General features: G+C 44.6%; 1 protein-coding gene across 3 annotated transcripts in view; it reads left to right on the forward strand.

Annotated features, from left to right (window-relative positions):
- Positions 1-17395, forward strand: part of KCTD1 (potassium channel tetramerization domain containing 1) — a 208210-nt gene extending 190815 nt beyond the window's left edge. For 2 of the 3 annotated variants that reach the window (XM_032293141.1, XM_032293140.1), the window contains exons 4-5: positions 12136-12441; positions 16456-17395. In XM_032293141.1, coding sequence (XP_032149032.1) covers positions 12136-12441; positions 16456-16614 — 465 coding nt within the window. In that variant the 3' untranslated portion in view covers positions 16615-17395. The remainder of the gene's footprint in view (positions 1-12135; positions 12442-16455) is intronic. The other variant, XM_032293142.1, reaches the window with a different exon arrangement.
- The last annotated feature ends 5460 nt before the right edge of the window (positions 17396-22855 follow it).

The raw sequence follows: 22855 nt of genomic DNA on the forward strand, positions 1-22855 counted from the left end.
GTAAGGTTCTTGCAGGCAGGGACATTTTTATGTTTTTCCAGAGGACATCATATGTTGGGCACAGAATCAATACTTAGTATGAATTCATTGAAATACAGCAGAAAAGGGTTAAAAGAGATGCAGGAGGCCACAGTCGAAATATGAGTAGGCAATACACTTCTATTTAAAATTATATAGGACTAAGCAGAAGATACATATAAAAAGTGTATATATCATCATTGCATGCTGCTTATCAGAATAATATTAATATATAATTCCTGTTATTAAAAAGGATGCAGGCTGCAGGTAATCACAAAGGAATATATGGGGAATTACAGTTAGAAATGGTAATCGCCGGCCAGGCATGGTGGCTCACGCCTGTAATCCCAGCACTTTGGGAGGCCGAGGCGGGCAGATCACAAGGTCAAGAGATCGAAACCACCCTGGCCAACATGTTGAAACCTGCCTCAACTAAAATACAAAAATTAGCTGGGCGTGGTGGCTCGTGCCTGTAGTCCCAACTACTCGGGAGGCAGGAGAATTGCTTGAACCCCAGAGGCGGAGGTTGCAGTGAGCTGAGATCATGCCACTGCACTCCAGCCTGGCGCCTGATGACAGAGCAAGACTCTGTCTCAAAAAAAAAAAAAAAAAAAAAAAAAAAAGATAATCGCCATTCATTTTTAGTTGCAGTATGTTCCAGAAACTGAGCTAGGTATTTTAGGCATGAACTTTTGGTTTAACTCTCAGCACATAAACCTACATAACAGGCATTATTTTTCCTCCAAGAGCATTCAGGTTAGATGGTGGGGAGGGAAAAACTTCCACATGGAGTTCAGCTGTGGCCGATTTCCTGAAGGATTCACCTACCCATCTGCCTAGGATTGGCACAGTGGCTTCTCTGCACTTTTTGTGTGCTTCCCGAGGATTCCAGAGCCCTTCCAGACCTGCTATTCATCAATTCTGTGTACCCAACACACCCTTTAATTGGCTAAGGATTTAGCTGTAACCCACGCTTGAGGGAAGAAAAACAAAAGCATGTCAAATGAAACTCACGTATCCCAGGACCTTCAAATGTTTCCCTCAGCACCTCTGGGGGACAGGCTGTAAATCACAGTACAGGGTGTTCTGGAACCTGGGAGGGGCAGCAGAAGCTGAAGGGGTCGGTCCTTCCACTCTTGTGGCTGGTGATGGAATTTCATCATCAGCAGCAGCTCAGTTTACGGCAGTCACAAATACAGGCACGCACATAGGAGCTTTCAGCCTACTGAACAACACTATTGGTGCTTTCTTCCTCGTCAGAGTTTTCTCTTGAACCTGGAAGGGACATTGTTTTTTGGTTTCTTTTGAGGCAAAGTCTTGCTCTGTCACCCAGACTGGAGTGCAGTGGCATGATCTTGGCTCACTGCAACCTCTCCTTCCTGGATTCAAGCAATTCTCTTGCCTCAGCCTCCCAAGTAGCTGGATTACAGGCACGAGTCACCATACCTGGCTAATTTTTATGTTTTTAGTAGAGATAGGGTTTCACCATGTTGACCAGGCTGGTCTCAAACTCCTGACCTCAAGTGATCCACCTGCCTCAGCCCCCCAGAGTGCTGGGATTATAAGGTGTGAGCCACCAAGCCAGACCAGGACGTGGTTTTTTGCATGAGGAAAGAATCTCTTTCACTAAGTTTGCTAGAGAGAATGTTTGATTACCTGCTTCCCTCCCTAGCCATTTAATGCTGGGTGAGCAAATGCACGAAATCCTGAAATCACAAGAGCCTCTACCCCCCAAATCTCATTCCGCAACTGTGCTGTCCGAGCTGGATACCCATTTAATCATTGAGATAATTTCATATTTCAGAACCATTTAAGTGGCAGCCGCTTGTGTCCTGGCTCCCACAGAAAGCTGTTGAGATCTGTACTCTGCATAAGTGATTGCAGAACTTCTCTGCAGTGTTTTATTATGGACATGACTGCTCCTCTTCCCTTAATTTTCTCCTCCCTCCAGTTTTACTGATTTGCTCGATGTTGTATTATGCCCTTCACATGAACATGTACACGTGCAAATACACGCACACACATGTGGTTCAACTCTCAGCACACCGAGAGTCTACAGCTTTGGCCCATTTTTTATGGAGAATCATACAATGCACCCTTCTCTCTTTTTCTCTCTCTCTCTCTCTCTTTTTATCTTTAACATTATCTTTGGTAAATGTCCCCCATGTTGCTTACATCCTTCATGGTTTGTCTGTATGAATGTCTGCCATTCCTAGACATCAACAAATTTGCTGGCAGGCAGCTCCTAACTTACCTAGCACCTGGATATGTTCAAAAGTCTTTTGGATATTTTTTTAATTAATTAATTAAAATTCTTTTTTTTTTTTTTCTTCCCCCCCGAGATGGAGTCTCGCTCTGTGGCCTGGGCTATAGCACAATGCTGCCATCTAGGCTCACTGCAGCCTCCACCTCCCGGGTTCAGGTGATTCTCCTGTCTCAGCATCCCAAATAGCTGGGACTACAGGCACCCACCACCACCCCCAGCTAACTTTTGTATTTTTAGTAGAGATGGGTTTTTACCCATATTGGTAGGCTGGTCTTGAACATCTGACCTCAGATGATCCACCCACCTCAGCCTCCCAAAGTGCTGGGATTACAGGTGTGAGCCACCGTGCCCAGGCTTACATTTTTTTGAGACAGGGTCTTGTGCTGTCACCCAGGGTGGAATGCAGTAGTGCAATAGTGGCTCACTGGAGCCTCTGCTTCCCAGGCTCAAGCAATCCTCCCACCTCAGCACCCCCAAAGTAGCTGGGACTGCAGGCATACACCACCACACTCAGCTTTTTTACTTGTTGTAGAGATGGGGGTCTCACTATGTTGCCACAGGTTGGTCTCAAACTCCTGGGCTCAAGAAATCCTCCTGCCTTGGCCTCCCAAAGTGCTGGGATTACAGGCATGAGCCACCACATCCAGCCTCTATTATTTATTTTTAATAATGTTTTAATATTATAGAAGAAGTACATATACATTGTAGAAAATTTTAAAATACAAATTTTAAAAAAGTCTATACAGTATGTTCCCACCACTCAGACTGCCAATGTTAAAACTTTAGTGAGTAGCCTTCTGAATCTTTTCCTGTGCTTATTTTGGACAATAACCTTTACCTTTCCATTTTACAAAAAAAATAAATAAATAAATTTTATCTAATTCTGCAACTATATTCTACTTTCTCTGCTTCACCCCACAATGTCCTTTATAACTTGCTAGAGGCTGGGCCAGCTGTCCTGCAAAATGTCCCACCATCGCAATTTGTCTGGTTGCCTTATCATGTGTCGTTTAGCTCATGAATCTATCCCCTAATTTTCTGTAAGCCAGAAGTTATCTCTAAAGACATGATGGGTTTAAGTTAGACAGGTTGGGGAAAATACATCACAGTGATGCTGTTTGCTTCATATTACATCACAGTAGCAAAGGCGGTTGAGCCACCATTCATGATGCTAGGAATGAACTGATCATTGGATCAGAGTGAGTTGCATGCTCCCTAGGCTGCAGTAAAAACGATCTGTCAAGCTTGGAGTTTCTCAGCCTTGGCACTATGAACAATTGGGGCCAAACAGCTCTTTGTGGTGGGGGCTGTCCAGTGCGATGTAGGGTTTTCAGCAGCATCCCTCCCTACCCACCAAATCCACTGGCACCCGCTTCCCGGTTGCAACAACCTAGAGTGTCTCCAGACGTTGCTAAATGCCCTCTAGTGTCAAAATCACTCCTGCTCAAAAACCAGTCGTCCAGCTTAAGGAAAAGTTAAAGGGAGAATTGACAGGAAGCGCTTGCTGGTTTATCTCATTGAATTAGTGGAAACTTTCTCTCGGGTGGAAACACCAGGACCGCCCCAGGACTTCAATTGCAGGAGCTGCCATTAACATGTCTCAGCCTCAGCAAGTCCAGGGGCTCTTTTCCCTTCCTTGGTCCTACAGAGACACCATCTGATTGGCTCAGCCTGGCTCTGATGCCTGCCTTTTAGCCAATCAGCTGTGGCAACACACATATTGCTTCTAGGTACTGATTCCTGTGGATAGAACTTTCTGGGAGAAGGCAGAGTAGGGAGCTGGGTAGGTCCCCACTTGCCTGAGTTTCTTCACCGGTGCCTGCGGGAGTGCTCACTCAGGACATGCCCCAGACCACGGCCTCAGCTGCTGCCACCGAGGCTCTGTCCCCCTGGTCCAGAGACTGGTGCTGTCTAGTACTGCCCATGCCCTCTTCTGTCCTCCCAAGGATATTCTCCCAGAGGTAGGACTGGGAGGAGGGCAGAGCGGCCAGCCCCAGCGCCGGCACTGTCTCCGATGGTGTGTCTGACCCCGCCCTCAGCACACCCTAGACATCGGGCCTAGCTGCTCCAATAACCATCAGGACTAATCCTAGCCTAGGTATCCTTGCCCCAGAAAAACGAGTAGTTGGGAGAAGCTGGGAGTCAGTGCCCCTGGATGGGGAGGGGGCCACCTAGTGAGAAGTATCAAGCTGTGTCAGGAGAAAAGAAGCACGTGGGTCAGTCCCTCCAGGCTTTGAAGAAAAGAAAGAATGGGCCAGGCACTGTGGCTCATGCCTGTAATCCCAGCACTTTGGAAGGCCAAGGTGAGCAGATCACCCAGGATCAGGAGTTCAAGACCATCTTGGCCAACATGGCGAAACCTCTACTAAAAATACAAAAGCTCTACTAAAAATACAAAAATTAGCCCGGTGTGGGGGTAGGTGCCTGTAATCCCAGCTACTGGGGAGGCCGAGGCAGGACAATCATTTGAATCTGGGAGGCAGAGGTTGCAGTGAGCTGAGATTGTGCCATTGCACTTCAGCCTGGGCAACAAGAGTGAAACTCTGTCAAACAACAACAAAACAAAACAGAAGAATGGCAGCCCAAGAGAGTATTACAAGTCAGGGCAGTTAAGAGCTTTAGTGCCCCAAACACTGAAGAACTGCAGTAGCTACTCTCCCAGCCTCCCTTCCCCCACAAGAAAAACAAAATCTTTAAACCAAAGGAAAGTAAGTGCTACAGAAATCTGTCTTTTCTTTTTCTTTTTTGAGACGGATTTTTGCTTTTTGTCGCCCGGGCTAGAGTGCAGTGGCACGATCTCACCTCACTCCCCCTCCCAGTTTCAAGTGATTCCCCTGACTCAGCCTCCTGAGTAGCCTCCTAAGTAGCTGCGATTTCAGGTGCCCGCCACTATGCCCAACTAATTTTTAGTAGAGACTGGGTTTTGCCATGTCAGCCAGCTGGTTTTGAACTCCTGACCTCAGGTGACCCATCAGCCTCAGCCTCCCAAAGTGCTAGGATTACAGACGTGAGCCACCACGCCCAGCCCAATCTGTCTTTTCTTATGGTGACTACTACTTGGATGCTATTTTGGAAATGGAAAAGGTAAAATCCTCTCATTTTCTTGGCACCCCTGCTTTGCTGGCGGTACCCTGCCTGCTAGGGAACCACCCACTGCCAAGGTTGAAAGAGCAGGATCCCACTGCCCTGAGCCTGGGAATGAGGAGACTAGGGCTCGGCAAGCTATTGGAGACATTCCCCAGAGAAAAATTCCTTTTGTGCTCATGGTGCCTTCCATGGCATCTGGCACCTACACAGTTTTTAAAATGAAATAGGTGAACAGTTGAGTTGCCTTTTGAGTGTAAGGACCTGTCAACCACTGTGTAAAACCTCAGGTATTTTAGGAAAATAAGCCTTTGAACTGTTTTGCAGAACCATTGACTGTGAGGGGGAAGCTTACCCCAGTCTGCAGAACCCGTGAATATAATGCCTTACATGGTGAAAAGGACTTTGCAGATGTGATTACGTGAAGGAGCTTGAGATGGGGAGATTAGCCTGCGTAATCCAGGTGGGCCCTGTATAATCACAGGGGGCCTTACTCAAGGGAGGCAGGAGAGGGGTTTGGAGAAGATGGGATGAAGGAAGTGATGTGATTGCTGGCCATAAGCCAAGGCATGCTCGCAGCCTCTGAATACTGGAAGAGACAAGGAAATGGATTTGTCCCCAGAATCTCCAGAAGGAAGGCATCCCTGCCGACACTGTGACTGCAGCCCAGTGAGAGCTGTTGTGGACTTCTGAACTCAAGAACTGTAAGGGAATAAATTTTTGTTGTTTTAAGCCACCAAATTTGTGGTAATTTCTCACAGCAGCAATAGGAACCTAGTACACTGAATATATCATTTTCCTCCCTCAAGGGAGATGTTTTCTGAATTCCAGCTATTTAATCAAGAAAGACGTTTCAAAACCTGGCCTGTTTGCACTTTGGAGTCTATCACCATGTCTGTTTTCTTGTTCCCACATACCTGTCCTCAGGATCTTATGGAAGCTTATATGTAAAATCAGATCTTGATCTTCTTGGCTCAAAAACATCATTGTAAATCTTAAATTATTTTTAAAAATATGTATTTTGGCCGAACATAGTGGCTCACACCTGTAATCCCAGTGCTTCAGGAGGCTGAGGCAGGTGGATTACCTGAGGTCAAAAGTTTGAGATCAGCCTGGTCAACATGGCAAAACCCTGTCTCTACTAAAAATACAAAAATTAGCTGGGCATGGTGGCAGGTGCCTGTAATCCCAGCTACTTGGGAGGCTGAGGCTGGTGAATCACTTGAACCCAGGAGGCAGAGGTTGCAATGAGCCAAGATTGCACTATTGCACTCCAGCCTGGGTAACAAGAGTGAAACTCCGTCTCAAAAAAAAAAAAAATGTATTCTAAGATTTTTAAATGATTTAAACATGATAATAGGTCTGTGAGTAACTGGTTTCCCGTTAACTATGTATGGGGCTAAGCAAGAAATATGGATGGTGCTTTTTGCTTTTTTTTTTTTTTTTTCTGAGATGGGTCTTTCCCTGTCTCCTAGGCTGGATTGCAGTGGTGCAAACACAGCTCACTGCAGCCTCAACTTAGCTGGGACCACAGGCCCGGGCCACCACACCCAGCTAATTTTTTTACTTTCTGTAGGAACGGGGGTCTCTCTGTGTTGCCCAGGCTGGTCTTGAACTCCGGGCCTTAAGTAATCCTCCTGCCACCACTCTCTTCCAAAGTGCTGGAATTATAGGTAAGAGCCACTGTGCCTGACCAGTGGTGCTTTCTTAGTCAGAGGATAAAATGGACATTGGAGCAGGGCAGAGAGTGATTGCATCTAGCACACTCCTGAGTTGCTTTGCTGAAAGCTCATTGCTCAGAAGGGAGGATGTTGTGAATTCATTTTCTTCAGAAAAACAGGTGCCGAAGCTGCTGCTGCCCCATAAGCTTCTGTCTATTTCCACCAAGAACTTTGGAAACAAAAGACCAGTTATCTGGAGTTCGTAAAAGCCGGAGAAAGGACATTGTCAGATTAGAACCAAAGCTTAAGGAGAGGCTTCGGAAGATTCAGAGGCCTGAAGGAAGTAAGCACAAGGCCAGGGAACCTAACGGAAAGTTACTAAACTTCAGAAAACATGGGATTTAGAGAGTAAAGTTAAATGATCCTGTTTAAGGAAGGAAAGGAGGTTTCTAAAGGCAGCAGACGATGAGACTGACTCTGCTTTGCAGGGTCATTTCCAGTGAGCTGAGACTGGAAGCGGGTGTTAGGCAGGATAGAATGACACAAAGGAGCCGGTGCAGAAGATGAATGGCCAGCGTGCACTTCACCGTGAGCAGAAAATGGTAACTCGGCAAGAAGGACCATTTCCGTTCTCCGGCCGGCCAGTGCTTAGAGGCAGGGCAGCATGGCGAGCGGCCGCCGGAGAGAAGCCAGAGTGCTCGGCTGCTCTCTGTCATCTGCTCCCCATGGCACAGACCGTGGCTCTACCCTGGAAACCGGATAGAGCAGCATAGTAAAGGAAAAAATGGAGCCAGGATAGTCAAGGGAGAGTAAAAGAACACCTGGTGGCTTAAAGCAGTTCGTGGATAGTCCCATGAGACTGTAACCTAGGCACACGACGACCTTCGCTGAAGCACAAAAGCACTTCGGAACTGTCACTTTCACATAGCAGGATCGCACCGTGGTCACTGAGCAGGGCCAAAAATCTGAAAAGGGCTAGTGTTTCTCTACTTTTCCAAGAGTAGGTAACAGTGAATTGGAGCAACATTATGTTGTGAGGCTCACTGCCCATCCAGGGTCAGACCTCAGGGTGGATTATTAAACAAGTGTTTTGTGACCCTAGAGGGAAAAAGAGATGGTGAGGACTCAGGGTCAGCATGGGGAGGACTTCTAACCCAAGTCCGATTAGCCTCATTCATTCTGGACACATTGGGAGATCAGGGCTTTGCCATGGACATAGACTCACACATAGCCCTGTCTTCTTAGAGCTTTAAGAAGTGATTCATGTGTTGAGACAGAATGCCCAATCCAAAACAGCACAGAAATGAGGGACAGACCTAGAACGTTGGATGAGAGAAGCCAAATTTTCTCAATAGGTTGGAACAAATGCAGCCTCCAATGTGGAAATTATAGGGGGACAAATAATGAAGGATTTACAATTTTTCACAAATGCTGAATGAGAAAGAACTAGCTCATAGCTGCTCTTGTGAAAAAGGTTTAGGGATTTCACTATAAGCAAAAAGTGAACTAACAGAGTTATAGGACTGCCAAGAAAGACAATATACAGCCTTATGCTGTGTTAGGAAAATGATGCCCCCCAAAAATGTCCATGTCCTTATTCGTAGAAGTGATGAATGTGTCACTTTACATGGCAGAAAGGACTTGGCAGATGTGATTCAGTTATGGGGTTTGAGAAGGAGAGGTTGTCCTGGCTTATCTGGGTACCTTCAAAGTAATTACAAATGTCCTTGTAAGTGAAAGAGGTGGAGAGTCAAAATGAAAGAAAGCAATGTGACAACAGAAGCAGAGGCAGGAGTGATGGGGGGCCACCAGTCAAGGGCTGTGGGCTGCCTTTGGAAACTGGAAAGGCAAGGAAATGGATTTTCCCCTGGCGCCTTCAGAAGAACACAGCCATGATGACCTATTGTAGACTTTGACCTTCTCCTCTGGCTAGATCTAGGAGACAATACATTTGTGCAATTCTAAGCCACTAAATTTGTGGTAATTGTTACAGCAGCAATCATAAACTAATACAGGCTGCATTGATCCTGGTTCAATTGTCTGGCCAGAGGTTGTACAAGGCACTCATTAGAGCATGTATGACATGTTAGGTTTTGTTCTGATGTGGGTTTTGGGAGGCATGTTGACAAAGTCAAGTACACAGTGGATGTTGGAGCACCTTGGAGTCCTAACAGATAAGAAGCAGCTAGAAAGATTGGGTCGTTTCAGCCTGACTCACATTAAGACACAACAGTTGTCCTCAAATGTTTGAAAGGTTAACATATCAAGGAAAAATTAGAATCACTGCAACCCCAGAGAGCAGAATAAAACAAGTAAGTCAGTGATACAGGAAAATTTAGGTCTCTCTCATAAGACAGTTAGAATAATCAGAGCTGTCAACAAAGTAAATTCGGCACTTTCTTAGGTAGTAAGCCTCCTGTCACTAGAAGCATTCAATCAGAGGCTGAATGGTCACTGCTCAGTGATGTTAGAAAAGAATCCTCCACAGGGTCAAGGTTGGTCAAGAAGATTGCTGTAAACCTTTTTACTCTAGGATTTGAAGGCTTGATGGCTATAAAAAGATAAGTGATATTTTATTTTATTTTATTTTATTTTTTGACACAGAGTTTTGATCTTTTTCCCAGGCTGGAGTGCAGTGGTGTGATATCAGCTCACTGCAACCTCTACCTCCCAGGTTCAAGCAATTCTCTTGCCTCAGCCTGCTGAGTAGCTGGGATTACAGGCACCTGCCACCCTGCCCAGCTAATTTTTTGTATTTTTAGTAGAGTCGGAGTTTTATCATGTTGGCCAGGCTGGTCTCAAACTCCTGACCTCAGGTAATCTGCCCACCTCGGCCTCCCAAAGTGCTAGTGGTTTACAGACATGAACCACTGCCTCCGGTCAATAAGTGCTATTTTCACTGGAGTCTAGATCCTTCCTTGTGCTAAAATTTGTAATTAAATCTCACAAGAAAATAAAAAGCAGTAGCAGAAGTTCTCACTTCTCTTGCTTGTGTAACTCTCAATGCTGTTTTAAAATCTCCTTGAGAGCTGTCATCTTGATAAATAAGTATTTGAGTCAGTATCTCACAGTTGGTGTGATGCCAAGATGCCAAAGCCCCAGAGTGGGGATCCCAGGTAGAGCAGGAGGAACCTGCAGAGGCTTCCCCACTCCCACCCCTCAGGCTGAGCTAGGGGCCCCTGTTCTGCCCTGTCTTAAGACTGGCCACACCTCGGCCTAGTTTTCAACTCCTTAAAGCAAAACAGTATTTCCCCTGGGACAGGAGGCTAAGCAGGTAGAAACATGTGCAAGGAAGATTATCAGAGCAATGGGTTCCTTTCCTGCATGGACCCAAGACTCCTGTGGTAAGTGGGTAGCCAGGAGAAGGGCAGAATAAAGCAGCAGCCCATTCTGCTGAGATGAGTGTCGTCATCAGCATCTTCCCCTGGGCCCGAATTTCTTAATATGGAAAGTGGATTACCCAACTCAAAGCCCCCAAGTACTCTCATCTCTCCATGCTGTTTTCTCTCAAAGTGTTAAATTTATGCTGCTGCTGCTGCTATTGATTAATTTACAAGAGAAAGAGCAAAGTGCAAAATTAAAGTAGTTCTCCCATGGCCATCCTCTGCTTTATCCTATCTGGATATCAGGGACCTCTTTGAGGCACTCGGGCCACATGTTTGCAACATTGGCTGTCATGCAGGCACTGGGCATCCCCTGCCAGCTCTTGCCCATGGACGGAAGGCACAAATGCCTGTGTCAGCTGATTAAAATGTTCTCAGTCAACATGTCTGGACAAGTATCCACTTATCTCACACCCAGAAACGATTGTGGCCATAGCTACGTTTAGCCATAACATTGAACTGCTTGTTAACATTGTTCCTGAGTTGCTGCCTCCCCCTCATTCTCTTTTGTCTTCCCATTCAGTGGCTTATGTGTGTGTTTTAATACCTGTTTTGTTAGATTTCTGTTTTAATTCAATAGATTTTTTTTTTTAACTGGAGGAAAGGAAACCATGCCAAAAGACCAGGTGTTCATCCTTTCAGAAATGCAGAAATGGACAGGTTTTCTTCATTGCACATGTATCTTACAGGAATCGAGGCCTAATGTTGTTTGTCTCCTGACTGTATCATGGCCACTCCAACAGGTGGCAGAGGGTGGTGCACTAGCCTTCCAGATCTCCACCAGCCTCCCCCAAATGATCACAGATCAACACTCAAGTTCAAGTAAAAGCCACGTGCCTGCCCTGCAGGCGCCCATCCCTGACTGTCACTAGCCTCTTATCTCTGCCTCACACCCTTCTGTGGCCACCAAAGGTGACCTGGAGCTTCTGATGAAGGGTACCCATGGGCAAGGTTGTGCTCCCCTTGGTCAATGTATGCGTTCCATCCAAGAGGAAAGAAATTGAGTTCTCATTGACACAATCAAACTTGAAATATGCAGAGATATTTTTTCTACTAAAAAAAAAAAAAAAAAAGTCGGCAAGGCGAGGTGGCTTATGCCTGTAATCCTAGCACTTTGGGAGGCCAAGGCAGGCAGATTGCCTAAGCTCAGGAGTTTGCAACCAGCCTGGGCAACATGGTAAAACCCCATATCTACTAAAATACAAAAAATTAGATGGACATAGCGGCATGTGCCTGTAGTCACAGCTACTTGGGAGGCTGAGGCAGAAGAATTGCTTGAACCTGGGAGGCAGAGGTTGCAGTGAGCCAAGATCATGCCACTGCACTCCAGCCTGGCGACAGAGCAAGACTCCCTCTTAAAAGAAAAACAAAAAGAAACAAATCATGGGTGAATCCTTTTGCATCTCAGTTTTCTCATCTGCAAAATGGGAATAGTAAAGGTTCCTAATTCACTGGGCAGTGATGAGGGTTACAGGATTTAAATGATGTAAAGCACTTAGAAGAGGCCTGACCAGCCCTAATCTACTCAGCTCCTTTTATCCTCACTGAATGAATGAATGAATGAAAGAAAATGGAGTCTCTACAAACATGTCATAAGTGAAAAACGCACATGCAGATTTTATTTTTGACATAACAAGAGGTGGAAAAAATCACCTCTTAAATGTTGGACACGTTCAGTACTTTGTTTGCATTTTGCACTGTGAGATACCTTTTTTTTTTTCAGGACTACACTTTGTTATATGAAGAGGCAAAATATTTTCAGCTTCAGCCCATGTTGTTGGAGATGGAAAGATGGAAGCAGGACAGAGAAACTGGTCGCTTTTCAAGGCCCTGTGAATGCCTCGTCGTGCGTGTGGCCCCAGACCTTGGAGAAAGGATCACGCTAAGCGGTGACAAATCCTTGATAGAAGAAGTATTTCCAGAGGTTGGCGATGTGATGTGTAACTCTGTCAATGCAGGCTGGAATCACGACTCGACGCACGTCATCAGGTTTCCACTAAATGGCTACTGTCACCTCAACTCAGTCCAGGTACGGCACTGTTACACACTGTGTGGCATCAAATGTCACTCCTACTCTTGTCACTTACCCTTGCCCTCACATGGTGTCTTTCCACCAAAGAGCTGAGAAACTCTCCCTCAGTGACACTTCTGTTGCGTAGGTGAAGCAGTCATTCTACAGCAGTCATTCTACAGCAGTCATTCCACAAGTGTGAGTGTGCCAGGTGCTGGGATGAGCACTGGAGATGCAGAAGAGACAGCTATAGAACACAACAGCTGGGCACGGTGGCACACGCCTGTAGTCCCAGCCACTCCAGAGGCCAAGGCAGGAGGATCACTTGAGCCTAGGAGTTCAAGTTCAGCCTGGGCAACATAGCGAGATAGACAGACAGAGAACAAGACGGACAGCTCTGTGCTCATGGACCTGCATTGTGGGAGTGGAGGGGGAGGCAAACAGTCAATATAAATCTCTTGCCAGGAGGTGGTAGGTGGATTTCTGGGGTAGAGTATGCTGGGCATATTGAGTACTATCAGGATAGCCAGTTTGGCTTGAAGCAAGTGAATCAGGGAGAGAGAGTGCCCCGACAGGCGGCCAGGGAAGACTAGGGAGCGATCATGGAGAGCCTCTTTAGGGGGTGGCAAGTGCTCTAGGATTGTTTATTTTGGAGTCTTTTGGTTTTGGTTCTTTTGCTTATGTGAGCCGAATGGAAAGGCACTGGAGGGTTTTGAGCAGAAGGGCGACCTGACAGAACTCAGATTTTAAAGTGAATGTTGCGGCAGCAGCTAGAGAACAGGAGAAGCAAGGAGACCAGGCAGAAAGCTGTGCTTCAAGCAGTTGAGAAGGATCCGGTTCTGAGTGTCTGCAGGGTAGAGCTAATGAGGTTTTCTGACTGTGGCTGTGGGCTGTAAGACATAAGCCCGGGGTGACTAAGATTTTTGCCAGGGGAACTGGATGAGTGGAACTGCCATTTCCTGAGATGGAGAAGTCTAGGGGAGCAGGAGATGTGGGGGTGGAATCAGAACTTAGAGGCTAACATGTGCTGAGCACCAGCTCTCTGCCCTACCCTGGGCCCTGGCCTGAACATGCGTTGTCTTTAGAGCCCTAAGAGATAATCACTGTTAGTCCTCTGTCTTGCTGATGGGAAGGCAGAGGCGCACCTGGGGCTCGATTCCAGCTCTGTATGACACAACCGTTTGAAGTCAATGGAGTGAGGGTTCTAGTTTTTCCCCTCTTTTAAATTGGAATGTTTGGAATGTGCCCATGACTTTGTTCAATATTTAGTCAGCAGAACCCTTCTCCAAGCGCAGAGACTAGAAGCACCCACTCTTCCGTGCTGCCTCTTGAGGATTGTTCCACGACTATTTATAACTTTTTAAATGTATGAACAGATGTCTGAGAACAGAAGAGCAGAAAACTCTGGCAGAAAATGTTCCCTAAGCATGCTAGCGGAAGGCACATGTTCCCAGGCAGTGGGGTGGCTGCCGGTCGCAGGGTTCCTGAGGAAGACATGCACCTTCTCACCTGTCCTGTGCAGAGGGCGCCCCCTGGAGGTGTGTGGCGCTCCCGTGTGGCTTCTGCAGTTTAAGCCTCTAAAGCCCGAAAGGACTGTCCCCTCCCATACGCACCCTGCCCTGGCTGCAACTGGAGCAGACAGAAGGGCAGAACCATTCACAGCCAGGACAGGAAGGCCTTGGCCCCACCCTCGGGCCAGGGAATAACCATCATCAATTCATATGCTTGACAGTTTCCCACATCAGATGTGGAAATTTTCATCTGGATTAACGTGGTCGTATGACACAGCCATGACCTACCCTTGCTTCCTGCTCCACCGACCAAGGAATAGGCACCAGCCTGTGGACACAAGAGAGTCTGGGATAAGGCTAACAACACCCGATACCTCACTAAGTTGTTTTAACATTCTCATTAGATCACTCAGTTTAAGGAACTTTGCTGTGAATGCGTTGTTGTTTCCAAAGTAATAGCTTCATCAGCTGTTTGCATTATATTGAAATAAGCTTTTGACCACATCCAAGGTAACATTGGATCACAATGAATAATTATCAGATGATGCCTATCAGACCCCCTTCCCCACACCCTCTGGGATGAAGAGCTTAGAGATTTCCTCCTGTTAGCAATTGAGTGACCTTAAGAACAAAGAAAAATGGATATCAGTTCTCTGTTGCTCACAACTTTCTCCCCTTGGGATTTCCTGTCCCAATCAAGGCAAGAAATCCTTTCCAAGGTGCTGGTTCGGCCAGGCAAGCTGGGGTGCCTCTTGCTGAAGGCTGCATTCCTGCCTCTGCTGAGGAATCCATGGAGGGAGCTGTTCTTCGTCTTTGTGTTTACCTGCTACCAAAGCACGCCTTGATTTTGAATTTAGGGATTGTTTTCTTCCTGTCCTCATGCTGGCGGGTGTGCATATGCATTGTGAATTTACCTACAGAAATAGAGCACTGCTGGGTAGAATGTTAATTTTGTTCTCATAAGGACTTGGGTGTGTGTGTTTGAATTTGCCAGCACTTGAGGTTTTACTTTTTAGAAAACATGCTCTCTTGCTTTCCAGTCTCATCCAGTAAGCCGTTTTGCAGCAGAGTAAATTATATTCCATATCAGAGTAAGTGATGAAAAAATAATAATTTTTAAAAAATAAGGATTCACTTTACCTTGACTACATTTCATTTCATTCCAAAAAAGTTTTTTCGAGGTGGGCATTTTTTTTTTGAAGTTATGATTGAATCACTTTGCTTTTGTTTTGAAATTATGATTGAATCACTTTGCTTTTTTTGAAGTTATGATTGAATCACTTTGCTTTTTTTTGAAGTTATGATTGAATCACTTTGCTTTTAGGGTGGTGTGGAAATAATTTTATTCAGAACTCCAGCAGGAAACATTTGCAAGTCAAATATTTGTTGGATTCCTAAAGAAACTGAATGCTTCAGATCAGTTTCCTGTATTTTTGTCTATCTAAGAGTTACAGGTACTGTTTCCTGCATTTAAGAGTATCAGACGTGTAGTGCCAAACCAAGGAATCTTGCTGGCGTTAGGTATTTGATTTCAAAATTAAGGAACAGACTCTGTGGCTTACGTTTGACTAAGAAGTTGAGAATGTCTTTACTTTTCATACTTTTCTAATACGTAATCATGGAGCTTATTCTTGTCTCCTTGAATGCACGCAGGGCAATAACTCTGTTTCAAATGCTACAAACTTGAAAACCTGCAGATAAACCTCCAGTGTCTTCAGTAGTCTCTTTGTTCTGCTATGGAAATGACATCAATCTTTGTCAGGGTGTGAGGCTGGATTAAAATGAAATTTTTCTTTTTGAAATTGTCGGTGTTGAGCATCAAAAAGAGGCCTGAAAACCGGGGTCAGTTTTGAAGTCAAAACCTACTAAAGGATAAGGATGTCATCACCTGTTACAGACATTTGTCTCCAACTCAGCAAATGTTATTTCCTGTGCTTTACTATTCTGCGTTGGTTAGCAAGGATGCTTCTGCATTGCAAGCGTATATATTAACTTGCTATTAGGAAACTCAGACGATGGTAGAGTTGGGAGTACAAAGGAATCACTGGCTAAGTAAACTCTGCTATCGCTGTCTTTCCAGATCCTTTATCATCTCATAGGATGTATTTTAGTGATAAATGAACTTTGAAATGTGAACGCTCATTTTGACAGAGAGAGCAGCATGGCATATACAAAAAACAGGGGATTTGAGGCCAAACAGACCTTAGCTGGAAACGCAGTCCCATCACTTACTAGCCATGAACCTCAGTTTTCTCATCTATAAAATGGGCCTAACACCACTGAGTGTTGTAGCTGGTGTGTGTAAAGCAAGCATGTAAAGGCACATTTCAGGCATTAGAAATGCTTGCTTCCTCACTCCTGCTCATTAATCCAGGGTCTTTCTTTGAGAGGAGCAGCTCAAAGGGGCATGGATGCTGGGTGAGATGACCCAGAGCTGCACATAATCTCAAACTTTGGAGTCTTTATGTAGCCGTAGTACTTACCTCACCCCTAACCGGACGCTTGACTTGTTCTCTCGCAGGTCCTCGAGAGGTTGCAGCAAAGAGGATTTGAAATCGTGGGCTCCTGTGGGGGTGGCGTGGACTCATCCCAGTTCAGCGAATATGTCCTTCGGCGGGAACTGAGGCGGACGCCCCGTGTACCCTCCGTCATCCGGATAAAACAAGAGCCTCTGGACTAAACGGACTTATTTCTTATGCAAAAAGGAAAACACACACAACCGATAACTCAAACAAAAACAAAGGGACATATATGTGCAGTTGGGACAGCAAACCAAGTCCTGGACCTAAAATTGAATAAAAGACACATTTATATCCAATAGAGACCACACCTGTATTCATATGGGAACAATTGGAATAGTGATATCCTCAAGGTGTAAAAAATATATAAATATATATATATATATATATATATATGTCAAAAGGTAGGAAATGCAAAAAAAAAGAAAAAAAAAGGTGATAGCCACAGCTGGTGCTGTGATGGCCGTGAAGTGTCCTGGGCCTCCCTCCCAAGGCCTCTGACCAATCAACAAGCCATGAGCGGTGAGGACACAGTTTCCTTACAGTTTCCATTGCCAACAGCCATCCATTATTTCTTTTTCCTTTGTCTTTCTTTTTCCTTTTTTTTTTTTTTTTTTAAACAAAACACCTTGAATCGAGTTTCTTTGTATATGGAGGTTCCACGTCTCTCTTTAGGCAGGGACCAGGCAGGACTTCAGAAAAACCCTCACGAGCACATTGCATTGGAAAGATGTTAGACATGAAATTTTAAATGCAGTTTGTACAGAAGACACACTTGTTTGTCCGCCTCACAGATGTGAACTTTGTTTTAAAACTGATCAGTTTTGCCAAGGGGCCAGAATTATTCCTTGTTAGAATTGCTCCAGTTCAAGTCTGCTGCTTTCCTACAATTTTTCAAATTTTATAATGTATTAAATACAATAAACTCTGTTTAAAAAATAAGGTCTGTGTGAAACACACGTGTGGGTGTAAGGCTGGATTAAGATGAAATTTTTCTTTTTGAAACTGTCCGTGTTGAACACGAAAAAGAGGCCTGAAAACCGGGGTCAGTTTTGAAGTCAAAAGTTAAGGATGTCATCACCTGCTCCAGACAGTTGTCTTCCGACTCAGCAAATGTTATTTCCTGTGCTTTGTCATTCTGCACTGGTTAGCAAGGTAAATCTTCCTTCTTATGGACTTTTCAGTTACCCCTTTTTCAGTAATCTATGGCTGCAGAGCAAGCCACACCAAAATGGAATGGCTTAAAACAGTTTGTTCTGGCCTGTGATTCTGTGATTCTCGTGTGTTAACTGGCTGCGGCTGGGCTGCATCTGCTCCACGTGGTTACCCAAGGGTCTGATTGACGTGGAATGTCCTAGATGGCTCACCCAGATGGCTGCAGATACTTGGCTGTTGGCCTCCGTGTGGCTTGGGCCCTCTCAATGTGGTAGCCAGGTAACAAGAAGGCGGCAGAGAGAGCCACAGTCCTCTAAAAGGCTTGGCCCGGACTGCATAATACACCTCGCTGCTTTCTGTTGGTTGAACAGCCACAGGGCCAGCCCAGGTTCGAGGAGAGGGAAATAAGAACCTCCTGTTGGGAAAAGTAACAAAGCATTTGTGAGCAACTTCAGTCCACCATAACACCTGTCCAAAGCATCTTCAAAGTAGGGCATTATATGGAAGAAGCAGGGAACATCTCAGAGCCAGAACTATCATTTTATTATTAGCCAGGGAAGTAAGAAACCTGAGATTTCAACAGCACTTTAGAATGAAGTCCTCAGTTTTTCAAGGTATTAGTGATCCTGGTTCCTCCATCAGCCCTATACTCACCTTTCTTCCTTCCTCTTCCTCATTCCAGACACTCAAACCTGGCATGCTGGCAAGATTGACAGGTGAACCAGAAAGTGTTTCTGCTGCAGAGATGTTCCTGTGGTGATGGGCTATTTCCATCCTGAACTTACTTCCTTTTTTTAAATTAAAAAGTCTGTGCCTGAGGACACTAGTAATGAAAATATCTCTGGCTTCTGAAACTAAAAGTAAGCTGTTAATGGCTCCTATCACTGCCTGAAACACAGAGGCAGCCCAAACGCTGAATGACTTTAATGACAGCTAGCCAGGCTTCCACATGGCTGTGTAATTTCCCTATTTGAGACTAATATACCACTCTCTCAGATGGGGACAGACGGGGCTGCTCCCACCAGCTGTTCGGTCATCCACGTCCTACTGGAAGGAGAAGAAAATTGCTCTATGATTTACTAGCAATCCATTCTCATTAGGCAGAATTTCCTAAAATCAATAATGCAAGGGCCTCACTTTGGGACCCTGCTGGTTACTATCATCAGTTAACGTTTACGCAGCACTCCCTATGTGCAGTTAGTATTGTCCCAAACACTGCACAGAATGGCGTGCACTGGCTACTGGTATCCGCTTTGTTCTTTTCTAAATTCTTCGGTCCATTCATATGACTGCAATCCAGTTGCACATTATTTCTACAAAAACTCTGATCCAATTCAATGGAGCAAACATTTCACTTGTAATGTTCACCTTTTTAGGTCTTGAAACATGTAGATTCTCCGATACCAAAATACTTCAGAAAAGACCAGGTCAATCAAAATGTCAAATACAGTTGAATCACCTGTTTTTTTGGAGACAGTCTCACTCTCACCTCGGCTGGAGTACAGTGGCACAATCTTGGCTCACTGCAACCTCCACCTCCAGGGTTCAAGCTATTCTCCCACCTCAGGCTCCCAAGTAGCTGGGACTACAGACATGTGCCACCATGCCCAGCTAATTGTTTTTTTGTTTTCGTTTGTTTTTGGTAGAGAGAGACTGGGTTTCGCCATGTTGGCCAGGCTGATCTTGAACTCCTGGCCTCAAGTGACCCACTCCCGTCAGCCTCCCAAAGTGCTGGGATTATAGGCATGAGTGAATCACAATCTTATTTTTCACTACTTGTTATTATTCAATATGCAGTTCATATTCAAACTTCACCGAGTGTCCCAAAAAAGGATCTTTATAGCTGTGCTTATTTTTCCCCTAGAGGATCTGATCAAGGATTGTGCATTGCATTTATTAATAATAACCCCCACCCCTTGCTTTTATTTATTTATTTTTTGTCTTTCTATGACATTGACTTAATTAGAAGAGTCTAGGTCAACTGTTTGGTAGATTGTTGTGCAATTTGGATTTGTCTGATTTGTCCCTCGTTGGTAGAGTCAGGTTTTGTTGTTTTAATAATACTACATAGATGATACCACGTCCTCAATGCATCATAGCACAAGGCTCAATTTGGCCCATAATAGTGACGGCAGTTTTGATCTCTTGGTCGAAGTAACATCCACCAAATTATCCAGTGTAAAGGTAGCTATTTCTTTTTGTAATTAATGAGTTCCCTGTGGGATGACACTATGAGACAATAAATATCCTGTTTCTAACACACTCTCACTGAATGGTTTTAACATCCACTGGTAATCCTTTCCTGAATCAGTCATTATCTTGGTAGCTATAAAAGTTTGCTTTTTAAAAAGCCACTGTTGCCTGAATCTTTGACAGTTGAAATAATTTTTTTTCTTTAGTAAAATACATTTCTTTAGTCTAAGGCAAACAAACTACAATATTTGACCTGCTCTTTTCTAAGACGCATTTTAGAAAAATAGAATAAGGCAGGCCACTTATAACCTGGTTCTTAATAGTAGATGAGTTTCTCCATAGTAATAATAATAGTCACCCATTTAGAGTTTGCTGTGTGCCAGCCCTGTGTTGAGGGCTTTCCCTGTTAACTCATTCAATCCTTATGACCCCACTGGAAGTTGTATCATCCATCCCTATTTTTTGGTTAAAGTAACTAAGACTCTAAGACATCAAATAAATGATATAATAAAGTCTAGTGTTTGGTTAACTCTTATAAGGAAGTCCAGAAACAACTGTTTAAGAAAAAGTAAGGCCAGGTGTGGTGGCTCACGTCTGTAATCCCAACACTTTGGGAGGTCGAGACAGGTGGATCACCTGAGGTTGAGAGTTCGAGACCAGGCTGATCAACATGGAGAAACCCCATCTCTACTAAAAATACAAAATTAGCTGGGCGTGGTGGCTTATGCCTGTAATCCCAGCTACTCAGGATGCTGAGGCAGGAGAATCTCTTGAATCCAAGAGGCAGAGGTTGCAGTGAGCCAGATCGTGCCATTGCACTCCAGCCTGGGCAACAAGAGCAAACTCTGTCTCAAAAAAAAAAAGAAGAAAAGAAAAGAAAAACAAAGTAAGTTTTTATGTTGCAATAGGAGTAGGAAGTAGATTATTAATTAATAGTATTTTATCCTTATGGAAATGTACTTCTATATTTAAGTATTTTCACCATCTTCTACAATATGTTGGGCACTCAGCTTTGCTGATACTAGGGTGACAATAACATGGTTTCTGCTGTGGGTTTCTGGGGAGTGAGAGGCACAGGGCTCTCTGCACATCACTACATACAGTCCAAGGCACAATGGGATATGTGTCATTTCATATTTATAAAGCAAGGATTCTAGAAATGCCCAATCATATGGGATCATATCTGGTCAGGGAAATTAGAAAAAGCATCCTTGGGGAGGCGGCACTTGAAAGATAGGTAGGCTTTGCAAGGAAGAGTATTTGGGGGTGGGGCAGAGGCTCTGAGCTGAAGCAGCACAAGGCAGGGCAGCACATGGTGTGGGACGAGGGAGGCATAGGCTAGAAAAGGAAGGTGGAATTGGATTGCAGCAGTGGGAGAGGGGAGCTGATCTTGGCTGCCACATGAGGGTTTGGACTTTAGGAACCATTGGAGAATCACAGAAGGTAGGCCCTGTAGATACTTGTTTAGGGAGTCTGCAGCCTTGACTGGCCAGGAACAGAGTTGATGGGAAGGCAGTTAAGTGGCTGTTTTTTCCATTCGTCCATTCATTATTTACAAAGCAGGTTAAGAGCTGATGACATAAAGATGTATGAGAAAAGAAGACATCACCTTTAGGGTTGGGGCAGCAAACTCAGATGTCTCCAGGGGCCGGGCAAGTTGCAGGAATCAGTAAGAGACAGCCAAACTGGAGCACTCGAAGGAGCAGCCTCTACTCCACCCCAGCAGGTCGCAGCTATTGAAGAACAGCGTTCTTGTACTTAAATGTCTCATTTTTCTAGAAAACCTGGGAATCCAGACTTTTGTGTGAAATCTTTAGATGTGTAAATATTGGAGCTCGCTTTTTTTCAAATTTACAGCCCTAACAAGACATCTGCAGACTGGCAGCTTTTAACTCTGAGAGCTATGAAATAAAACACTTTTAGACACGCTAGAAACATTTCATTTAGGTGACATTGCATGTGAGATCAAAAAAACTAAGTTGATTGAGGACATACTTTATAAAAAATGAAAATTTGATGCAAATTTTAGTTTGATTTGATAATAACATCTGATCACAAAGAACAACACTTATTCACATACACATACACCATGTCTGAATAACACCTTGAACTCAACTCTTTCTCCTCTTCCAACCCATGCAAAAAATGAGCTTGCTATCATTGGCAGCTGCCGTGTGCTCCACTGTAAGACACTAGACAAAAATGTCATTGCAGTAACTTTAGCAGGAATCTACTGGCAAGAATTACTGATAACACTGTTATTGGTAATTACAAATTACTAATAACATATATTAGTGTTACATATATCCTATAATTACATATATCCTATAATACTCCTGTATAAAACCCTGAGAATATGCATTGTGTCTAACTTGTCACTGTCAGGCAGCTCTTTTCAATAAAAGTTGATCATGGGTTCTGTCAGTGATTTCCAAACTTGCCTGTTCTTAAGACATACAAAAGGCATTTTTTAAAGTTATAATTCCAGCCCACCACCACCTCTCCACCCCATCTCCCCATAGTTTCTGAATTCCACTTTTTTTTTCTTTTGAGATGGAGTCTCGCTGTCTCATCCAGGCTGGAGTGCAGTGGTGTGACCTCAGCTCACTGCAGCCTCCATCTCCTGGGTTCAAGTGCTTCTCCTGCCTCAGCCTCCTGAGTAGCTGGGATTACAGGCACGCATTGCCACGCCTGGCTAATTTTTTCTATTTTTAGTAGAGAAGGGTTTTTGCCATGTTGGTCAGGCTGGCCTCAAACTCCTGACTTCAAATGATCTGCCCACCATGGCCGCCCCCAAGTGCTGGGATTACAGGCGTGAGCCAGCATGCCCGGCCAGAATTCCCCTAAGTGAAGAGCCTGGGATTCCATATTTTAATAATGCCCAATACAGTGACCTCTTCAGACAAGCATTAAATCCACTGTGTAACATCATTGTTCTCCCCCAGCATAGCCTAACAGCAGGAAATGAGGATCTTCTGAGTGTGCTTTTGTGATGTGCATTTTAATGATTTCACTGATGTAAACAATAGTTGGCATCTCCTATTCTTTTGAAGT

The sequence above is a fragment of the Sapajus apella genome, unplaced genomic scaffold (genome assembly GCF_009761245.1).
Source record: "Sapajus apella isolate SASKATOON/1434 unplaced genomic scaffold, GSC_monkey_1.0 scaffold29, whole genome shotgun sequence".
NCBI lineage: Eukaryota > Metazoa > Chordata > Mammalia > Primates > Cebidae > Sapajus > Sapajus apella.